This window comes from Schistocerca cancellata, chromosome 5 (genome assembly GCF_023864275.1).
Source record: "Schistocerca cancellata isolate TAMUIC-IGC-003103 chromosome 5, iqSchCanc2.1, whole genome shotgun sequence".
NCBI classification, from domain to species: domain Eukaryota; kingdom Metazoa; phylum Arthropoda; class Insecta; order Orthoptera; family Acrididae; genus Schistocerca; species Schistocerca cancellata.
Genome location: NC_064630.1, coordinates 426850636 through 426874615, shown reverse-complemented (window position 1 = coordinate 426874615; position 23980 = coordinate 426850636). Strand labels below are relative to the sequence as shown.

At 41.4% G+C, this 23980-nt stretch overlaps 1 protein-coding gene across 1 annotated transcript in view; it reads left to right on the top strand.

Moving 5' to 3' along the window:
• LOC126188280 (mucin-12) overlaps positions 1 to 23980 on the top strand; it is a 303407-nt gene that overhangs the window by 54763 nt on the left and 224664 nt on the right. The window contains exons 4-5 of the mRNA XM_049929864.1: positions 14665 to 14796; positions 20894 to 21004. Of these exons, the coding sequence (XP_049785821.1) occupies positions 14665 to 14796; positions 20894 to 21004 (243 nt within the window). The remainder of the gene's footprint in view (positions 1 to 14664; positions 14797 to 20893; positions 21005 to 23980) is intronic.

Here is a 23980-nt window from a genome sequence, read left to right as displayed (position 1 = left end):
TCAACTGTGGGTGTTGCTGAATGCTGACTGCAAGGTGCCATACGAAAGGGCAGTCCTGGGCTCTCTCTACCACCAAGATGTGTTATGCACTGCTGTCCCTGTTGTACCATCCATCCCCAACCAGAACTCTATCTGGAGGACCAAATGCGCAATGTGATAGGGTCTTATCGTGTCCTGGGATTGGTTTTCGATGCCTAGTTGCCATGGCTTCCCCATCTTTGCTAACTTGAGCAAACATGTTGGTGGCACCTTAATACTATTCACTGTCTCAGTAACAGCAGTTGGGGTACAGACCACTCTACACTTTTTGTCTCTACAAGGCTCTGATCTTGTCAGTGGGAGCCTAGCTCATGACTCAGCATCGCCTTCATCATTGCATACTCTGGACATGATACGTGACTGTGGGATCCTACTTGGGACAGGTGCCTTTCGGACAGCCCTGTGAACAGCCTACGTGAAGAGGCTGTGGTGTCCCTGCCCTTCACAGCCGGCACAAACAGCTGCTGCTCAGCATGCGCGCGCGCGCACGCCCACACACACACACACTGCTCCCCTGGGCATCCTGTTTCCTGGTAGGAGATCTACCTCCTGCAGCAGAGTCCAAGGTCGGAAGTCACAATTGCAGATTGCATATAGAGTCTCTGCTCTGAAATCCATATTTCCAACTATCGCCTCTTGTCCGGGAGAAAACACTTGTGCCCCCATGGTGTGTACTCCATCCTTGGATCTCCCTTGACCTCTCATTTGGTCTGAAAGACTTAGTAGACCCTCTGGTTTTTCACTGCCTGCTGTTCCTGGAAGTCCGTGGCACATTTTCAGGCTCAGATGTGTTATACATACAACCTGCGTATCAGTCAATGTTGACAACCTGCCCCCACCATATTAAGGTGAGCATTGTGTGTTCCATGTTAGACCTGTTGGACGAAGTGCTTATTTAGTGTGTTGGTTCTGAACTGAGGACAGGACAATGAATGATCAAAGGATCAATTTAAAGTTTTGTTTTAGGCTTGGCTAGACACCGAAAGAAACACATGCAATGCTGGTACGTGTTTATGTGGATCATGCACTGTCCATGAAGTGTGTGTACAGGTGGTTCACTCATTTTCGAGGAGGTGGGGAAAGTGGTTCTGGCAATTCCCGTAGTGGATGACCAGCGACTGCCGTCAGTGACGAAAGTGTGGACATTAATCACAAACGACCGTCGATTAACTGTGCGAGTGCTAGCGGATAAATTGCAGATTAACTGTTAATCTGTGCGACAAATCCTTACCCATTAGTTAGGGGAAACTTGTTGTCTTGTGCCACATCATTTGACTGATGATCAGAAGCAGCCATGTTTAGAGGCTTCACAGAATGTTGTCAAAATAGTCGATGCGACACCGTCTTTCTTGAACCCTATTGGCGCTGAAGATGAAACGTGGTGTCTTCGGTACAACGCTGAAACGAAATGGTAAAGCATGGAATGGCGTTCTCACCTCGTCATAAAAAGGTCAGAGCTGAAAAATCATGCATCAAAACAATGCTCATCACCTTTTTTGATAGTCAAGGCATTATCCAAAAGGAATTTCTACCTGAGAGAACGACGACGAACGCTGCACAGGCGTTGAAATTTTGACCTGTTTCGTGCAACGTCTATGCTGGGTACGACCCCAGTAAACACAACAAGATTGCTGGTTTTTAGTTCATGATGACGCTTGCCCACACACAGCCAATATCGTGAAACAGTTACTGGCAAAAAAGGGGGTGGTGCAACTTGAACATCCACCATACTCGCAGGATCTCAATCCTCCAAACTTCTTCCTATTCCCTCGACTCAAACTTGCTTTGAAAGGGAAGAGATTTGACAATATTCCTGACATCCCACAAAACATGATGCAACTCTTGAACACCATCCCGAAGGAAGACTTCATGCAAAATTTCCAGGATATGTATCGCAGAGCTCAATGGTGCATAGTTATGGGAGGTGACTATTCCTAAGGACAGTAAGGTAATTGTAGTTCATAGTTCATCTACATTAATGTTGCAAGACTATTCACCACACTTTGTCAGAGGTTGTACTTGGCTCTATGGTCGTTGGATGAACCAGTTTTCATATACCAAGCAAGATGCAGTGAACTATGCTCCCTGCTGAACGGATGTATTGTATTCACTGCAGAATTCGTTGTCATTGCCCGAGACTTCATCCACCTTAGTTCTTACACTGGTGAGTCATTCTTAATTGACAGTGACTCCTTGAGTGGTCTCCTGGTTGGCAGTGTTATTCTCAACACCCATTGGCTGTGACTGTCCAGGATCTCCTGTATGACCTCCACCACTCTGGAGAATTGATCGTTTTTGTATGTGTCCCTGGTTCACGTTGGGATCCCAGGGAATGAACATGCTGACCAATTGGCAAAGTTGACTACCAGGACGCTGACTTTGGAGTTGGTTGTACCAGAACTAGACCTCTGGTCAACTTTGTGCCGACAATTGTTGGAAACTCGGAGTGCAGATTGGTGTGTCCTGGTTTCTCCGAATAAATTGCGAACCATAAAAAAGACCATCACCATGTGGCAATCTTCTCTTTTGCTTCTTGCAGGGAATCTATTGTCCTCTCTCGGCTTCACATTGGCCACACTTAGCTGACTCACGATCACATGCTCAGACTTGAGGATCCACCCCACTGTCAGTGTGGTGCCTGTCTCACAGTGACCCACATCTTACTGGACTGCACTGATTTAAAGAAACTTTGAACTTACTGACATGCTACCTCTGCTACTAGGAGACGACACCAAAGTAGCTGATTCGATTTTACATTTTATCTGTGAACGTGATTTTTACTCCTCTCTGTGATGTAGGGTACATTAGCCTCATTGGCCATTTGAGGGATTTGGAGAGCTGTCCCGTCGACTGCTGTGACCCAAGTGGCCTATGACTACCCTTGCTTGGTGGTCCAGAATGGCTCCTGCCCTTTGCATCTTTGTAAATCATCTTATTCTTTAACATCTGTAGCTGGTTGACAGACTCGTCGTCATTCTTATCTTCCCTAGGATTTTTATATCTTGTCCATGTAACTAGTTTCTTGTGGTCATGGAGGATGTGGAAGCAATGGTCGGATGCAGGGGGTGTCTTTCTGGGTGCATAATATGCACCGGAGGTTCCAGCTGCTCTCTGGTTGGGGCAACAGTCCCACCTTCACCCTCTTACCCCTCTCTCACTTCTGCTAGCTTCCATCTTTTGGCATTCCTGATTCTCAGATACAGTTGAGTTCATTGGGATTTTTCTTGTGTGTCCTTCCTCTATGGACAGACAAAAAGATCAAGGGGGGCAGATGACCTCATAGTTTTGTCTCATCGGGAGGATGATGGTTCAAATCTGTGTCCAAATTTATGTTTTCCATGTTTTCTCTAAGTTTCTCAAGGCAATTGCTGGGAAATTTCCTTTGAAAAGGGCATGGCCAATTTTCTTGCCCATCATTTTGTAATCCATACATGCGCTCCGTCTCTAATGTCCTTGCTTTTGACTGGACATTATGCTCTAATCTTCCTTCCTTCCTTATTTTATGAATAGCTGTACTGAAGTATTTTGGTGAATCTTCGGCATCAGGTCATATGGAATTTGCATTTACATTAGTAGAGTTAGAATCATGTATCATGGCCACATGTTGACCAATGTGTCAGGCATTATGTAAGCCCCTGTAAGGTACAAGAATGACAGGAGCGTGTGTCAAAATTACCTCTCATGACATCTGGTACCATGCTGTTCTTCAGTTTCTCCATTTCACAGGATTGGAATCAACCGTATGAGGAAGTTTCACAAGGTGACAAGCCGAAACAAACAGAGTTGTGTGCACTGCTTTATTTGCTATGCTGTCACTAAGGCCTGCTGAAACATCAGAATTTCGCAGGTTTCCTGTTGAAAACGTAATTTGGAAACATGGAGCACCTCGTGTGTGATCTCTGATTGTGAAGAATTGTTTGTCAGGATTGATGTCAGAAGTAGTTTCACAATGCAGTGCTGTCCACAGAATGACAGTTACACATCACTTTCAAACAAATTGCCTAATGGTATGTTTTGATTAGACGTTGTCAGATATGCTCTTTATACACGTTAGTGTTGAATGGAGAAACCTGAATAGTATGCTGCATCTTGTGATATTCTTATACAATGCAGCAACCATTCTGTCAAAAGCGAGACACAACATGTTTTACACCATTTTTCTTCACCCATGCTTGAGAGCATGAAACAACAATGAATACTTTAATGTAATAATCCTGAGCATCGTCGTATGAAATGGAAATAAATGGCAATCACCAAATTGAAGAAGCAAGACAGCTAGCATGGATATGACCAAAATCAGGATGTGAATATTACTCAGGGCATATAATCCCCTGGACAACCAAGAAAAGTCATGGAATTTTTTCGTCCAGGAAAAACCCGGGAAAACAGCGGGAATTTTTCATTGTTTTAGTACTCAATTAAATTTTTGTAATTTTGGCTGGGAAGTACTGATACTCTTAACAAAGAATTTTACTTCAGTCTGCTACAGCAGTACAATACAGCAGCAGTAAAACGTAAACCAGAGAATAACACCAAAATAAAACTTTAGTTGCAAAGAAAATGTTCCATTTAGAGCAACAAAATACAGTGCACAGAAAAGTATCTGCTAACAGCAAAATGTTTCAAAAGGTCTTAGGACAAAGACTATGCAATGGTTTGTAACAAGAAACTGCTTTTGATGAGCCTGATGTCGCAATTGTTTACATTTACAGCAGGTCATGGTAAAATACTGCTAATGATGGTTTGAGAAGTGTTACTTTCAAAGTAAATGCCCTTGTATGCAACATGAATTATGTTATGTGTGAGAATGTGTGATGAATTTCATGAACTCTCATTCAAAACTTGGCACTTTGAAGACTACCGACTTAGAAAAATGTCGTACCCAGAGGACCAGCCATTTATGCCATCACTTACAATTTTATTGGCGTATATGGGTTTGGTACATCTGAAAGTATAGCACATGCTAAAAACAACCAAGGTTCAGGGTCAGTTTTTCATATTTATTTTAGTTCTTTTGTAGATTACAAATTATGCAATAATGATGGCAAAAAGTGTATGCTTATCCTTAAAAAAAGTGTGAGGTGAGTTCATAGCAATTTCACTCTAATTGGCTTTCCTATGCAAAGGCCAAAGTGCTCTACAGAACATGTATTCTGCCAGGTAACCCAAGAAATGTTTGGTGCACCATACTGAAGTTTATAATCCTACTTGTCAGAAACATTCCGCTGCTGAAATTTAAGCTGTGCATTTGGGATTCTGCACAACCACATCCTCGGGAAGTACAGGAAAATACTTTAACTGTAATGTTACTGTTGGCTGACTGCATCACTTGTCGTATGCTCTGAAGATCTGTTGTCACTGGCTAGTAGCAAGATAGTGTAACATTTTCTAGGGTTGGCTGACAAAAGTTATCGCAATCTCAGTTTTAGTGTTTCTGATACCACCGTGCTGTATTTGGTGGAATTAGTATCTATACTTTTGTAATACAAAATGTGCAGTGTACACGTTGGTGCAGTGCATCAAAGAGCTTTCCAAAATGCCCCCCCCCCCCCCCCCCAAAGTTCTGGAAAATTCTATGCTGGTTTATAAAACATTTACCATTCGAAGGATTGATAAGTGTTGGAAGCTCGGAGAGGAAGTATATTGTCACCACTGGGGGGAAAAAATGTACTTTCATCTAAGATATAGTGTATTTTCACCCAGGAAAAAGTGTATTTTCAACCAGGAAATCTGGGCATAATAGAGGATTTTTTTCCTTGTGCACTTGTACACCATGTTATAATGTCAATCACCGACCTGTAAGATAGTATGAATTTCTACACGTACTGAGGAGGTCAGTCTTGTAACACAGCTGGAGTTATCGATGTAAAGTACAAAACTATGAACAAGTGTATGTACATCTATGTCCAGTGAGTGCACTGGCCACTACTAAAACAGCATCTCTGGCTGACCGTCTGTGAGATACCATCTGGTTGGCAGATCGAAGATGATCATGTCATGTAAGATTTGTTATTTCTGTAATGTTTTGGAACTTAACTTACATATGGGATATTGGAATTTACTAAAACATTTTATGTATGTAAAATGGGTACACTTTGCTGAGGTAGGTAGTTCAGCACAGTGTGTACTTTTGCTTATGTGTAATAAACATGCTGTCTTTGTGAAATGTTGGTTGTTGTTGCTATACTTGCTAATATAAGTGGTACTTGATTCTAGATGCCAATGTATTAAAAACAGCAAAAGACCCAAGATACAAATTCATTATATAAGTAATTTCATGTTTTCAGACGTTGTCATTGCCTGGTGAGAAGGGCAATGGTGTTTATCCACTCCTTGACCTTTGCTGCTCTTGTTGTGCAACACATTGAGCAAGGTGACACAGTGATTAACACATTTGACATATATTTGGGAGGAACGGGGCTCAAACCTTGCCTGTTATCCCTGATTCGGGTGTTTCCTGGTTAGCTTGTATCATTTGAGACAAACATTGGGATGGTTCCTTCGACTATCAGATGGTCATTTCCTTCCTTATCCTATCACAGCTTGTGATCTTTCTAATGACCTAATCGCTGATAGTGTTAAACACTAATTTTTCTTTCTTTCGTCCAATGAGTTGTGTGTGCTTTGATCACTTTTTAACAATTTGACACATTTGTAGGTTTTAAGTCCATTGGTTTCAAACAACTCGATTGTAGCCTGCTTCAGAGGAGCCCCGTTTTTGACTCGTCTACATATAGCTAGATGCATAAATAAGTGAGAAACTGATCTTATTTACTACCATAACAAGTGCATAACAGTGTAAAGATGATCACTTTTACCACCGCACAAAGAAACTGTGTTCCAAATAATAGGTGTTCACATTATTTTGATAAGCATGTGTACACTGTGAAATACTGATATTTTGATTCCCTACTTGTTTTGTACTGCAGCTCTTGGCTATAACAGTGCAGTTGTGATAAGTTGGTACTAGTTTTGGAATGAGTCAACTGTTCGGCATTTGTTGTGGCTTCACTGTCATTGTGGATGTTGGTATGTTTCAGTGTGTGTGTGTGTGTGTGTGTGTGTGTGTGTGTGTGTGTGAATGAGAGTCAGTCAGTAGTGTTAAGAGATGTACAGTCATTTTGAAGCAGACAGTTGTTACAGTCCTCCCCTTTAACTGAGTGGTCAGTGTGTTTGACTGCCATCCAGCAGGCCTAGTTTTGACTTCCAGCCGGGTTGGATATTTTCTCGACCCCAGGACTGGGTGTTGTGTTATCCTCATCATTATCGACATGCAAGTCACCCAGTGTGGCATTAAATGGAAAGACTTGCAACTCAAGGGCCTAACTTCCCCTGCTGGGGATCCCGGCCGTCAGTGCCACACAGTCTAATATTTTCCCGGTGGTCAGATGGAAAAGACAAAAAATCTGTTAGGTACCTTCAGGCCACAGTAAACTGGGAGTCAAGTCATGTATTCCTCTGCAACGTTTGTAAATCGAAGTACATTCCCTGTAAGATGTCCCACAAAGTATGGTTACTGCCATCAGTATGAACTCCATGCATAATGTTTCTGTAGCAGGGATGTTGCCAAAGGGGGATGAAATTCATAAATCTCGAGACCATCCTTTTTTCAGTTGTTAACTGTCAGTTTGTCATGCTCCTTGCACCTAGTGAACTGTTACTGGTAAATAATAAATGTTATGTTGTGGTCTTCAGTCCTGAGGCTGGTTCGATGCAGCTCTCCATGCTACCCTATCCTGTGCAAGCTTCTTCATCTCCCAGTACTTACTACAACCTACATCCTTCTGAATCTGCTTAGTGTATTCATCTCTTGGTCTCCCTCTACGATTTTTACCCTCCACGCTGCCATCCAGTGCTAAATTTGTGATCCCTTGATGCCTCAGAACATGTCCTACTAACCGGTCCCTTCTTTTTGTCAAGTTGTGCCACAAACTCCTCTTCTCCCCAATTCTATTCAATACTTCATCATTGGTTACGTGATCTACCCATCTAATCTTCAGCATTCTTCTGTAGCACCACATTTCGAATGCTTCTGTTCTCTTCTTGTCCAAACTATTTATCGTCCATGTTTCACTTCCATACATGGCTACACTCCATACAAATACTTTTAGAAACGGCTTCCTGACGCTTAAATCTATACTCGATGTTAACAAATTTCTCTTCTTCAGAAACGCTTTCCTTGCCATTGCCAGTCTACATTTTATATCTTCTCTGCTTCGACCTTCATCAGTTATTTTGCTCCCCAAATAGCAAAACTCCTTTACTACTTTAAGTGTGTCATTTCCTAATCTAATTCCCTCAGCATCACCCGACCTAATTCAACCACATTCCATTATCCTCGTTGTGCTTTTGTTGTAGTTCATCTTATATCCTCCTTTCAAGACACTGTCCATTCCGTTCAACTGCTCTTCCAAGTCCTTTGCTGACTCTGACATAATTACAATGTCATCGGCGAACCTCAAAGTTTTTATTTCTTCTCCATGGATTTTAATACCTACTCCGAATTTTTCTTTTGTTTCCTTTACTGCTTGCTCAATATACAGATTGAAAAACATTGGGGAGAGGCTAAAACCCTGTCTCACTCCCTTCCCAACCCTGCTTCCCTTTCATGCCCCTCGACTCTTATAACTGCCATCTGGTTTCTGTACAAATTATAAATAGCCTTTCGCTCCCTGTATTTTACCCCTGCCACCTTTAGAATTTGAAAGAGAGTATTCCAGTCAGCATTGTCAAAACCGTTCTCTAAGTCTACAAATGCTAGAAACGTAGGTTTGCCTTTCCTTAAGCTGTAGCCTAAGTATTGCCTCACGTGTTCCAAAATTTCTACGGAATCCAAACTGATCTTCCCTGAGATCGGCTTCTACCAGTTTCTCCATTCGTCTGTAAAGAATTCGTGTTAGTATTTTGCAACTGTGACTTATTAAACTGATAGTTCAGTAATTTTTACATCTGTCAACACCTGCTTTCTTTGGTATTGGAATTATTATATTCTTCTTGAAGTCTGAGGGTATTTTGCATGTCTCATACATCTTGCTAACCAGATGGTAGAGTTTTGTCAGGACTGGCTCGCCCAAGGCCGTCAGTAGTTCTAATCAGGGTGTATACGACCCGGGACAACCGGGAGATCCGGGAAAAACCCGGGAATTTTTTCATCCGGGAGAAAACCGGGAAAAACCCGGGAATTTTTTACAATTCCGGGAATTTTTCATTACTTTAGGTTTCAGTTAAATTTTTGCAATATTGACTGGTAAGAATCGATGCTCTAACAAAGGATATTACTCTATCCCGCTACTGCAGAATAATACTACAACAATAAAACGTGAACGAGAAAAAAATATGAAAATAAAACATAAATTCCAAAGGAAATGTGCCATATACAACAACAAAACACAGTGCTCATACAAACGTTTGCCAACAACAAAATGTGTCAAAGGTGTTAGGAAGACTATGCAATGCTTTATAACAGCAAAATGTCTCCGATGAGAGTGACGTCACAACGGTTTAACTAGATTCGTTATAGGAGTTACGAGCGGGCTCATGCGCATGCGCAGTTGAGTGGCGGAGCAAACCGATGTATCTGACCCGAATGACAATTACGGGGGTGGAGGGGGCCCCAAATTCATATTCTTGAGAAGAAAAAAATCATGTTTCACAAAGAGCCTAGCATCCAGCGCACGTTGGTCTACCGATTACTCATGATTTTGAAACGCATCCCTCTTGGTTTTTGAACGCACTCTGTAAGTTGATTTCTGAATGAATCATAAGTTAAATTTTGAATGCGTGCCTAGTGTACGTGATGTCTGTCAGGGGAATCCTCGTCGCATCTGGAAATAAACTTTCCTGCAAGCAAAAGGGGACCGGGTTATACGAGCTGAGCAGAGTAAAGACGAACGAGTGAACGCCAACCGCTGTCTGATTATGTGGTTTATTGGGCTTGGAATGATCAGCTGTGCTATAATTACTAGCGAAATCCATAGAGTCAGACTACCAGAGTGGAAATAAACGACTAACAGGAATAACAGGTAAGAAAGATTACGTATTATCTTCTCGGTGTATCCAAGAAAATGAAATTTTGTCAGAAAATTTTTGGTCAGATCGCTCCACTTGTAAGGGCCAGGTGTACAGCCCCCTTCTAGCAGCCGATTAACTTCTATTCTGGAAGTAGGGCGGAAAGTGGTTTGTACGAACATCATAACGCCTAACCGGAGAATAATCAGGGATAACTAAACCGGTGATTCTGGCAGGGTTAGTGAAGTTAACCAGCGACTAAATTTTGACAAAGGCAGGAATAGTTCCAGAGTTAGTCATGACAAGATCGTTTGTTAGGACGAGGAACGGGGACATCACACCAATTAGGGAAGAATATGACGATTCCAAATTTAAGTAAAAATCTCGTACTACTACTTTTCGATCTCACGCTTCATGCTCGAGAAACTGGGGCGTATGAATGAAATGTGAAACTATTTTCTAACATTAAACTATTTGCTTGTAGTAGGCCTAATAGGCATTTTATGTTGTTCTTCGTGAATTATATTCTGTCGTGTTATAAAAATGACCATTTGTGCAAAAACAGTCTCGTTTATTTGGTATGTGTTACAATTTCCGCAGTGTTAGAAAGATCTATTTTGTTTTATCTAGCAGACAGCGACAAAATAAACGTAATCAGATTTGAGACACCACACCAGTCATGGGTAGTATTTGTATTAACAACTTATGCAGCATTAGACACCGATATTTCGGCCTCTTTTCTTTTATGACATAACGTAAGATCTTTTAATGTTTTACACATACGAACATACGGGCTTCCTGCGTCATCGTAGCTGCCAAAGCGCGGTGGCGCCTCTTACCTGGCGCTCTCTGACGACTGCTGAAACGAACCTATTTCTAACAGGTCACGGGAAAATATTGCGAATGGCTGTTTGAAAAACGTTACTTTCAAAGCAAATTTACTCTTTCGCAAATGGAACTATGTGTGAGAATGTGCGATGAATTCCTTAAATCACAGAGCGTTTGATGACGAGCGATTAGAAGTATTTAGAGCCCAGATCAGACAATCGTGTCGTTATTATGAGTAAATTGATGTAGTGCTACGGGAAGCTCTCGCTCCTCTGCGGTAGCTAATTTACTTGTGGAAAACTTTGAGAACAAGTCACTGGACTCGGCTAAAAATTTTACTGGCACATTTGTGTGATGTATCTTAAAGTGTAACACGGACAAGAAAAATCAACATTATATGTGAAAGCTTAGCTTCTGTTGCAGCTTATTAACCTTAGAGACCAATGTTGTACGTGAAAGCTTTGCTTTTCTTGTAGCAACACTATGTATATTAATTTAAAACATTAACTTTTCCTGTTTGTGTATCCGCGCTACTTAACAGTGATATTCCTATTAGCGGACTACAGCACGTGTCCTACGCTCTGAATATCCGCTGTCATCGGCTGGCGGGATCACATGACATGAGCAATGATTCGCTTACAAAAGCGTATCGTAATCTCGATTACATGGTTCGGAAAGTAACATGCGGTGTTTGGTGGGATTCGAATTTATACTTTCGTGATACGAAAATATACAGCGTACTTATTGATGCAAAAAATAAAAAAAACCTGTCACTTAATAGCACGGAAAAAGTGTGTTTTCATCCGGGAGAAAGTGTATTTTTAACCGGGAAATCCGGGAAAAATCCGGGAATTTTCTTTCCTTGTCCACGTATACACCCTGTCTAATGGAATGTTGTGTACTCCCGGGGCCTTGTTTTGACTCGGATCTTTCAATGCTTTGTCAAACTCTTCACGCAGTATTGTGTCTCCCATTTCATCTTCATGTACATTCTCTTCCATTTCCATAATATTGTCCTCAAGTACATCACTCTTGTATAGACCCTCTATATACTCTTTCCACCTTTCTGCTTTCCCTTCTTTGCTTAGAACTGGGTTTCCATCAGAGCTCTTGATATTCATACAAGTGGTTCTCTATTCTCCAAAGGTCTCTTTAATTTTCCTGTAGGCAGTATCTATCTTACCCCTAGTGAGATAAGCCTCTACATCCTTACATTTGTCCTGTAGCCATCCCTGCTTAGCCATTTTGCACTTCCTGTTGATCTCATTTTTGAGACATTTGTATTCCTTTTTGCGTACTTCATTTACTGCATTTTTATATTTCCTCCTTTCATCAATTAAATTCAATATTTCTTCTGTTACCCAAGGATTTCTACTAGCCCTCATCTTTTTACCTACTTGATCCTCTGCTGCCTTCACTACTTCATCCCTCAGAGCTACCCATTCTTCTCTTACTGTACTTCTTTCCACCATTCCTGTCAATTGTTCCCTTATGCTCTCCCTGAAACTCTGTACGACCTGTGGTTTAGTCAGTTTATGCAGGTCCCATTTCCTTAAATTCCCACCTTTTTGCAGTTTCTTCAGTTTTAATCTACAGTTCATAAACAACAGATTGTGGTCAGAGTCCACATCTGCCTCTGGAAATGTCTTACAATTTAAAACCTGGTTCCTAAATCTCTGTCTTACCATTATATAATCTATCTGAAACTTCTTGGCAGATTAAAACTGTGTGCCGGACCAAGACTCGAACTTGGGACATTTGCCTTTCGCGGGCAAGTGCACTACGGACTGGGCTACCCAAGCACGACTCACGCCCCGTCCTCACAGCTTTAATTCCACCAGTACCTTGTCTCCTACCTTCCAAATTTCACAGAAGCTCTGCTGCGAACCAGCAGAGCTTCTGTGAAGTTTGGAAGGTAGGAGACAAGGTACTGGTGGAATTAAAGCTGTGAGGACGGGGCATGAGTCGTGCTTGGGTAGCTCAGTTGGTAGAGTGCTTGCCCGCGAAAGGCAAAGGTCCCGAGTTCGAGTCTTGGTCCGGCACACAGTTTTAATCTGCCAGGAAGTTTCATATCAGCGCACACTCTGCTGTAGAGTGAAAATTTCATTCTATATAATCGATCTGATACCTTCTAGTATATCCAGGATTCTTCCATGTATGCAACCTTCTTTCATGATTCTTGAACCAAGTGTTAGCTATGATTAAGTTAAGCTCTGTGCAAAACTCTACCAGGCGGCTTCCTCTATCATTTCTTAGCCCCAATCCATATTCACCTATTATGTTTCCTTCTCTCCCTTTTCCTACTCTCGAATTCCAGTCACCCATGACTATTAAATTTTCGTCTCCCTTCACTACCTGAATAATTTCTTTTATCTCATCATACATTTCTTCAATTTCTTCATCATCTACAGAGATAGTTGGCATATAAACTTGTACTACTGTAGTAGGCGTGGGCTTCGTGTCTGTCTTGGCCACAATAGTGCGTTCACCACGTTGTTTGTAGTAGCTTATCCCCACTCCTTTTTTTTTTATTCATTATTAAACCTACTCCTGCATTACCCCTATTTGATTTTGTATTTCTAACCCTGTATTCACCTGACCAAACGTCTTGTTCCTCCCGCCACCGAACTTCACTAATTCCCACTATATCTAACTTTAATGTATCCGTTTCCCTTTTTAAATTTTCTAACCTACCTGCCCGATTAAGGGATCTGTCATCCCATGCTCCGATCCGTAGAACGCCAGTTTTCTTTTTCCTGATAATAAATAACTATCACATGCAATTAAATAATTAAGCGTATGTCCACAGTATTTGTCGTGGTGACAGTAAGGAAATGTAGCTGTGTTGGGCACCGTTGCATTTCGTGATATGTTGCTCAGAAAGACTGCTTATGTTGGCAGCATTCATATGGTCGGGAAAATGACTTACAGCTTCGAAACTGTTATGGAAAAGAGAAAACCCCCCTCACATAGTTTAATTCCATTTGTACAATCAAATATTGTGACTGACGTGTACTACAAATAGGAGTGAACATGAATACTCAGTTAAATTAGGAACAGTAATGTTGCTGATGTGAAATTTAAAGGAAGTATTAGGGAGGGAAGGAGGAAGGGATATCAACGTAACATAGTGTACAATTATATAGAAACATATGTTTTGGTGTGTGATCGTGTGTTTGGAAGTAAATATGGGGAAGTTGGTGTCAGTGGAACAAGTTGTTGCCTTGCAGAAATGAAGCTGTTAGGGTGGGTTGTGAGACTTGACTTGATAGCTCATTTGTTAAGAGCATTCCCCACAAAAAGCAGCAATCCAAATTCGAGTCCCAGTCTGGCATACAGATTTTATCTGCCAGGCAGTTTGAAAACAGTGCGTAGGTGTACTACTGGTATATGTGTGTGCATCTTTTGGTGTAATTGCGTGTGAGGGTGAGGGAGGTTGAGAGAATTCATGTTTGCAGAGGCACGTGGATATTCTGGTGTGCTGGAGTTTTCGTTTAACATTTTGATCACTCATTACAGATTTTTATCTAGATAGGTTACTGTTATATAATGAGTTGTCATCTGTTGTCAAGATCATCTATTGTGCCTGTTACATTTTTTATTTGTTGTTTATTCTGTATAAATTGGCATATGTAATGTTAGAAATAATATAATATAAAATATGTGTGTTATGTAGAACCATGTAGAGTTTATTTGTGTAATAAATTGCAGGGTTGTTAAAGTATGACATGGGAAATGATTACTTTTCATTTACTGCAGAACAGTCATTTAATTTTCGTATTATTTCAGGAATATGGAAGAGAGAATCCCTTCAATACTGACATGGACTTTCAGTTCCTACCTTTACGAACAAAGGTTGAAATATTGCATGCTTTGTGTGATTTCCGATTGGATGCTGATGATGTCCAGGATGTACTGAAGGTATGAATCTGGTGGTTTTAAAATTGATTTTATCCCTAAGAAGTAATTTACCTATATGCTTCCAAAATTTCAACAATTAATTTCTGAATTTACTCTTAGGTTTGTTAGATTACAGCTTCACCCTCTTATAAGTATTATCAGGTGGTGCCAATTGAAGACTATACATGAAATGTTCGCATTGTGTTGTTCACTATGGGTATTCTTAAACACAACCACAAGTTTGTTTTAAATGCATGTCTCGCAAAAGTTTTTGTTTTCCACTCAAGCTAATTTTGTAACAGTTTTGAAGGGTCATAAATACAGTAATATCACTTAATTAAATTTGTCTTTTTTTATAAAGTCTTCCGTTGCTTCTTGATAGAACATTTCCATATTGAGGGTTGAAAAACACTTAGACGGTTTTTTGTTCCACTGATTTTTATTTGTATGAACTAGTTTTCGGCTTATTAGGCCATCTTCAGGTAACTACTGGCTATCATTATGCCAGTAGTTATCTGAAGATGCCTAATAAGCCGAAAACTAGTTCATAAAAATAAAAATAAGTAGAACAAAAAAACCACCTAAGTGTTATTCGACCCTCAATAAATTTGTCTTTATTTTCTTATGTCATCAGGACAAACATTGCTGTAGTTGTAAAATTATCTTTGGCTGTGTTTAGGAATGCAGATATAGAGAATATATTTTGTGACTGATTCTGATGCAACTCTCTTCTCAAATATTTATGAACAGGATATCATTATTCACATACCAGAACTAAAAGTTTGCACACAAGCATAAACAGCAGCTTTATTTATGCTTGGGTGCATATTTTCATTTATGAAATGTTTTACTCAAAAAAGTGATCCGTAGCGTGAACTCACTTTGTCACAGGACTCTACCAACAGCTATGTTAAAGTTCAAACTGGTGCACATTCTTACCTGGCAGTGCAAGCATGGAAAGTGATCAGATGTAATATTCAGCAGCAGTTTCTGCAGAATAATGTGAAGAAATATCAAGTTTTGAAAAAAAATTGTACAGCTTTTGTAACGCAGGACTGGACTGCAATGCTAGTAAAGAAAAACATAGGGAAAAAACTCCAATTCTATGCTTATGATCATGATGTGTACTATTAAAACAGTAAAAAGTGGGAATTCCATCACGGTATAGATAAAAACTGGGGCTGCTAACAGGGTGAAGAAAAAATTCCGCCTTAAGCAATCGACGTGCAATTACTCACCCCAGTTCGAGACAAAAGTGTATCTAGCAAAACATAGTGCTACCAATAGGTTTAATAGAAATGGAATTTAAAAAATAAGGTTCTGGCAGTGCTGTAACTGCATGCAGGTAGCATGAACTGTGCTGGAGCTGTCCCAATAGCTCAGTGAGATAAGGCAGTACCGTGAAAACTGTATGCAGGCTCAACAATCTTAGAGTTACGTTCAGACGAAACATTTAATTTTTTTGTTTTTATTTTTCCTCCCTTCCAATTAAATTATCAGATTGTATCCATTTTACACTTCCACAATGTGTCATCTTGTGTATATCTTTCTGTTACTATTACTTTATATAAATATTCAGACATAAAATGAACTTCTTACAGATGTAAACAACCATTTTGTTTTGTCCATGACACAAATAAAGCCAGTAGAAAATTATTGTGGCTACAGTAACACCATCTGTATCCAATGAGGTACAGAATGCGTAACAGGTAGGATACACAAGATTGCACACTATGCTACTCACAGTTAATTCCATTCTATACGTTTGATGTCCAGGCTTATCTTTACAAAGCCAGTACGTACACATATGAGCAACACTCAGTTTAGAGATGATGTTCAAAGCGACCATCTTGCATTTGCAAGCTGCACACACGCAAGGTATTTGCTCATATACATCCTTGGGTGAAATACAAGGTGATTCAAAAAGAATACCACAACTTTAAAAATACACTCCTGGAAATTGAAATAAGAACACCATGAATTCATTGTCCCAGGAAGGGGAAACTTTATTGACACATTCCTGGGGTCAGATACATCACATGATCACACTGACAGAACCACAGGCACATAGACACAGGCAACAGAGCATGCACAATGTTGGCACTAGTACAGTGTATATCCACCTTTCGCAGCAATGCAGGCTGCTATTCTCCCATGGAGACGATCGTAGAGATGCTGGATGTAGTCCTGTGGAACGGCTTGCCATGCCATTTCCACCTGGCGCCTCAGTTGGACCAGCGTTCGTGCTGGACGTGCAGACCGCGTGAGACGACGGTTCATCCAGTCCCAAACATGCTCAATGGGGGACAGATCCGGAGATCTTGCTGGCCAGGGTAGTTGACTTACACCTTCTAGAGCACGTTGGGTGGCACGGGATACATGCGGACGTGCATTGTCCTGTTGGAACAGCAAGTTCCCTTGCCGGTCTAGGAATGGTAGAATGATGGGTTCGATGATGGTTTGGATGTACCGTGCACTATTCAGTGTCCCCTCGATGATCACCAGTGGTGTACGGCCAGTGTAGGAGATCGCTCCCCACACCATGATGCCGGGTGTTGGCCCTGTGTGCCTCGGTCGTATGCAGTCCTGATTGTGGCGCTCACTGCACGGCGCCAAACACGCATACGACCATCATTGGCACCAAGGCAGAAGCGACTCTCATCGCTGAAGACGACACGTCTCCATTCATCCCTCCATTCACGCCTGTCGCGACACCACTGGAGGCGGGCTGCACGATGTTGGGGCGTGAGCGGAAGACGGCCTAACGGTGTGCGGGACCGTAGCCCAGCTTCATGGAGACGGTTGCAAATGGTCCTCGCCGATACCTCAGGAGCAACAGTGTCCCTAATTTGCTGGGAAGTGGCGGTGCGGTTCCCTACGGCACTGCGTAGGATCCTACACTCTTGGCGTGCATCCGTGCGTCGCTGCGGTCCGGTGCCAGGTTGACGGGCACGTGCACCTTCCGCCGCCCACTGGCGACAACATTGATGTACTGTGGAGACCTCACGCCCCACGTGTTGAGCAATTCGGCGGTACGTCCACCCGGCCTCCCGCATGCCCACTATACGCCCTCGCTCAAAGTCCGTCAACTGCACATACGGTTCACGTCCACGCTGTCGCGGCATGCTACCAGTGTTAAAGACTGTGATGGAGCTCCGTATGCCACGGCAAACTGGCTGACACTGACGGCGGCGGTGCACAAATGCTGCGCAGCTAGCGCCATTCGACGGCCAACACCGTGGTTCCTGGTGTGTCCGCTGTGCCGTGCGTGTGATCATTGCTTGTACAGCCCTCTCGCAGTGTCCGGAGCAAGTATGGTGGGTCTGACACACCGGTGTCAATGTGTTCTTTTTTCCATTTCCAGGAGTGTATGTATTTAATGAAAGAAACATAATATAACCTTCTGTTATACATCATTACAAAGAGTATTTAAAAAGGTTTTTTTTTTCACTCAAAAACAAGTTCAGAGATGTTCAATATGGCCCCCTCCAGACACTCGAGCAATATCAACCCGATACTCCAACTCGTTCCACACTCTCTGTAGCATATCAGGCGTAACAGTTTGGATAGCTGCTTTTATTTCTCGTTTCAAATCATCAATGGTGGCTGGGAGAGGTGGCCGAAACACCATATCCTTAACATACCCCCATAAGAAAAAATCGCAGGGGGTAAGATCAGGGCTTCTTGGAGGCCAGTGATGAAGTGCTCTGTCACGGGCTGCCTGGCGACCGATCCATCGCCTTGGGTAGTTGACGTTCAGGTAGTTACGGACAGATAAGTGCCAATGTGGTGGCGCTCCATCCTGCTGAAATATGAATTGTTGTGTTTCTTGTTCGAGCTGAGGGAACAGCCAATTCTCTAACATCTCCAGATACTGTAGTCCAGTTACAGTAGCACCTTCGAAGAAAAAGGGACCAAAAACTTTATTGGCTGAAATGGCACAGAAAACGTTCACCTTAGGCGAGTCACGTTCATACTGAGTTGTTTCCCGCGGATTCTCAGTGCCCCATATACAGACATTAGGTTTAAGTCTATGGGAATGATGACCTTTCTGTTGAGCGGTCGCCATCTTAGCATCAACTGACGCTGACGCCTAGTCAACAGCGCCTCAAGCGAACAAATGTACAACTAAATGAAACTTTATAGCTCCCTTAATTCGCCGACAGATAGTGCTTAGCTCTGCCTTTTGTCGTTGCAGAGTTTTAAATTCCTAAAGTTGTGGTATTCTTTTTGAATCACCCTGTACTATAAACTTTTTTCTATAAGTGTCCCCACAGATAAAAACCTATTGGATTAAGATCCAGAACGTTGGACCTCAATGACCAATCCATTTTCCTGGGAATGCTTGTGGCAATGCACCATCATGCCACAACCATGGGTTACATGTGGGTTGTGTTCCGACAAATAAAGTGTGTTGTGGAGGTTGAAAATACCTTCCCGAGTGAATCTGGATTCATCATTCCATATCACATTATCTATAAAATGGTCATTATCCTCCACTTGGCGCAAAAGCCATTCACAAAACTATACTTGTCAAATGCAGTCATTTGGCTCCAGGTGTTGAGTTAACATGTAATGCAGTTCTTCATTGTGCGACACTTCAGCAACCAATCTTTGAGGTGTCTGCTACTGTCTTGCAATATCAAGGGCATTTTGCTGAGGTGATTGGTTAACTGGTTTCAAGAATCACATCCTTTGTTAGTGGAGTACGCCTAGTCCTTGGACAATCTCAGTCCATTACTTGTGGATGAAGATTACTGGTTTCCCAAAGGCATAGCTCCAGGCGACAAAAAACATTCTTATTGTGATGGTGCCTTTGAGGGTACCCTGCAGCATATGCACGAGCAGCAGCAGCATGAGCATCAGCTTGGTTATCTGATGCACCCAGCATCAAAAGAATATCGACATATTCATCATTTGTGTTCTACATGGGGAAGCTGACACACATGAACTTGACATGAAAAGTTATGGTTGTGCGCTGTTCAGTTAATACACACATGCATGCAGTTTAATGGATCCCATTGTTATGTGATGGGCTGTGTGTCATATGACAAAATAATGTCCTGCTTGTAAATGATGAGAACTAGGGAACTGACATCTAAAAAAATTAAAAAGCAGGCTTGCAATGATTCGAACCGTAGCCCCATGGTGTACGTTGGTTTGATGCCCCAGCAGTCTACTCAGTGAGCTACAATGGTTGTTATGGTAGTAGGAGGTAATACATGTTCCTATGTATGTTCTGATGTATTGCACGATGTGTCATTGTTGACAGCTTCTCATTTTTGTACAAGTGTTTTCAAAATGCACTCAATCTGATTTTGATAGATAAACTTTTTATCTTGAACCTGGATGAGGAATTGTAAGTCGACACCTGGGTGCGGCATTTTATCTTCACCCTGTATACAAGTAAGCAAGTGAAGCACTACGTATAGAAATTTATGAACCATGTTCATGATGAGATCAATGATAAGTGTATGCCAGGTTTGTGAGGTGTTGCAAATGTGTGGGAGTATATTCCTTCAGTTTTTCACAGATATAAAACATTTTGCAAAGCACAGTTGTGAAAGTCTTGGCAGCAGCAGTAGTTTTAGTAGTAAAAAGTAAGAAGATATTAACTACATCTGTAAGCAATACATGAATCTATAAATATAAAAGGAGCAATTGCACTTTTCTGTCCTATAGGTGTTGCATAACATAAAAAAGTAATAGTGCTTCTTTTGAATTCTATGTACTGGTTTGTGGCTATTTATGTATTTGAGAGAAGAGGGTTGATAAACTTTGTGTAGAGGCTGTAGGAAATATTGATCTACTTCTGGACTTGTCAGTGCAAGGATATTGCTACTGCATCTCTTAAACAGTGTCTAGGGCATTCTAATGTCAGTCTGAAGTACTGCAAACACTGTGTAGCTATGCAGTGTGCAGTGCCTTGTTATTCACTTAATTGCATTCCCTCTACACGATATGGAATTAGAATCTTCCTAGTGCATGCCATATGCGGTCATGACTTTATGTATATTTAACTCTGGATTTAACTGACTGTTGTTGGGTCCGTGGCTGACAAAAGTCACAGAACCCTATGTTTGAATAAAATGAAACTAATGTTAAAATCTCTTTTCAGAACTTGGAATCAGATAGTTTAAGGGTTGAGCCCCTTGGTCATGATGAAAACCATTCAGCATACTGGTACTTCTATGGAACGAGATTGTATAGGGAAGATTACCCTAAAGCTGTAAGTAGAGGAAACAGAAGCTATAATTGTTGCTATAAGTGTTAGATTTTTTAAAACTTATATTGTTGAAGTTTTTAATTATGTTGAATTTGTAGGAAGTGTGAGGAATGGATTTTTGTTGGTAGGTATTTCTGGAATTCTATTCCAATTTTTGTGTGGAACAACAGTTATATGTTGACGTGGGGGGCGGGGGGGGGGGGGGGGTTGCTTCTCCTCCCATAGTTAGTTGTATTCACAGGAGAATGTTTCTGGAAGTTTTGGGCAGATAGGAAATGAAGCTGTTCTGTGTACATGTGCATATGTGCATGCCCTACACACACACACACACACACACACACACACACACACACACACACACACAGAATGTGGGATGGGGAGTGGGGGGATCAACAGCACAGGAGATAAAGAAAAGATGTCAAATGAATGTCACTTACGCAGGGAGGTAGGAGATGGTGTAAGTGACCACCAAAATAAATGTTGACAGAAGTTGAGTGAATGCGGGAAAGGGGTAAATGGAAAGAAATCTACTGGCGTGTTCAGATAGAGTGGTAAGTTAGTGGTGGTGAGTGCTGATGTACAGTAGGATGGTAGGAAAATCAGGAAGACACTAATAGTTTTGAAAACTAGGATTAGTTTTTCACTCCTAAATGTGTATATTGACTGTACTTGAATTTCACTTTCATAATGTAATTACTGGCCAGTCATTTTCTGTTTGTAATTTGTAGTTTTCTCAAATGAATTTCCTTTTGATACATTTGAAGGTATATTTATACTTTATTTCTCAACATTTGGAGCTTTTACATTTCCAGCCTGACGTCTAGTGGCAAACTGGTATATACTTCTTGTATTCTGGTTGTGAATTCCACAATATGTCTTAATTCATTCTGTGTTATTAACTTCAAATACCATTAAGGAGAAAATGTGTTGACACACAGTTGTAAAAACCCAAATGTTTCTGAATAGATTTTGGAAAGATGTTTGACTATCAATTTTACAGGTTCAGGATAGATATTAAGAATAGTGACAGAGGGACAGGTCTAAGTGATGTTGACAGAGGAGAGGAGATGAGATGAGAGGGAGGGGAAAGGAGAGGAGAGGAGGGATGCCATTGACGAGGGTGTTGCACTGAGAGATCAGTGAAGTGTTCTGCATCTTGTATGAAGCATTTTTCTTAATATTGGCATACATAGCTGTACTTTGTTTAACATAAATTTGTAACTGATAATAGGATAGTATGTTTATCTGAGCAGAATTGTGATTCAGAGTTGCACAATAATGGAAGAATTAATTTTAGTACGAAATGGTATGTATATAAGTAACATGCAAACAAAAGATGTATAAAACCTATATGGAGTTGCAGTAGCTTTGGCTTAATGCTCAATACACCAGCCTTATAGGCATGTAAATAGTGCTATATAGTGATAATATCTCTAGAAAATAAACTTTTAAGCTGCAGATATTCCCACTAAATGTGTGCAAGGACAGGGATGCATTCAGTAGAGTGATGTTATCCAACAAGAGATGGACATTGGTTTGGTCACCAGTTTGCTGTGACAACCAGACCCTCTTCCAATACACTTAAGGTTTTGCTGAAGTCTTTGCATACAGAATTTCACCCTAGTTTAATCAAAACAGGACTCCAATGCCTTATCTCCAAACGTAGCCAATACTCCTTGCAGAGCTGCCAACCAGTTATGAAGCAGCATCTTCTTTATCTCGAATATACACCAAGACCTGGCCCAAAGGGACCACATTTGCTGCCAGGTATTTGACAATGTATCTCCATCTTTTCTAAAATGTTGCTGTGTTATCCATATCACAGTATTTGGTAAAAATGGCATAGTGCAAAACTTGAAGCTCCTGTGTCATGTATTTTTAACTGTGCAAGTGGTTTTGGTCAAAGACAGTTTTCCAATACAAATTTTTGTTGATAGCACAGGGAACATAGCCCTTGTTCTGTCAACCTGCACTAGTCACTATGCTTGACCTACATCTGCATGTACATAGATACTTTGCAAGCCACCGTATGACGTAGTGTAGGGTATTACTACTAATTATTTCCTTTCCTGTTCCATTCGCAAATAAAGCAAGGGAAAACAACTGTCTGTATGGCTCCACATGAGCCCCTATTTCTCGTATCTTATCTTCATGATCCTTTCACACAGTGTACGTTGGCTGCAGTAGGATTGTTCGAGTCCGCCGCTCGTGGTCTCGCGGTAGCGTTCTCGCTTCCCGAGCATGGGGTCCCAGGTTCGATTCCTGGCGGGGTCAGGGATTTTCACCTGCCTCGAGATGACTGGGTGTTTGTGTTGTCCTCATCATTTCATCATCATCCAGGAAAGTGACGAAATTGGACTGAGCAAAGATTGGGTAATTGTACGGGCGCTGATAACCACGCAGTTGAGCACCCCACAAACCAAACATCATCATCATCATCATCACAGGATTGTTCGACAGTTGACCTAAAATATGTGTTCTCTAAATTTTCTCAATGGTGATCCTCGAATAGAACATTGCCTTCCCTCCATGGATTCCCATTTGAGTTCCCAAATCATCTCTGTAACACCTACATGTTGTTCAAACCCACCGGTAACAAATATAGCAGTCTGCCTCTGAATTGCTTCTATGTCTTCCTTTAATGTGACCTTATCCATACTACAGGGTGCGGCACAGGAGCTTCCTTATTTGAAATGTGCAGCACACAGTGGCTGTTGTTCATTGTTGCATGGGTTTCAGTGCAATCAAAAGTGCGAGATTTTAACGTGTTTTTTAAGATTAGTTTAGTAGCGATCATGCAGTGGGCAAGAGAGGAGTGCGCGTTCGCTGTTGTGGCCTACTTTTTGAATGGACCTTTGGCCATCAGAACTCAGTGTGCATTCAGGAAACAGTTCAACATCGTGCCTGCAGGTCATGTTCCTCATGGTAAATCAATTGTTATGTGGGTAGACACCTGGAAGTGTGCAGAAAAAGAAATCA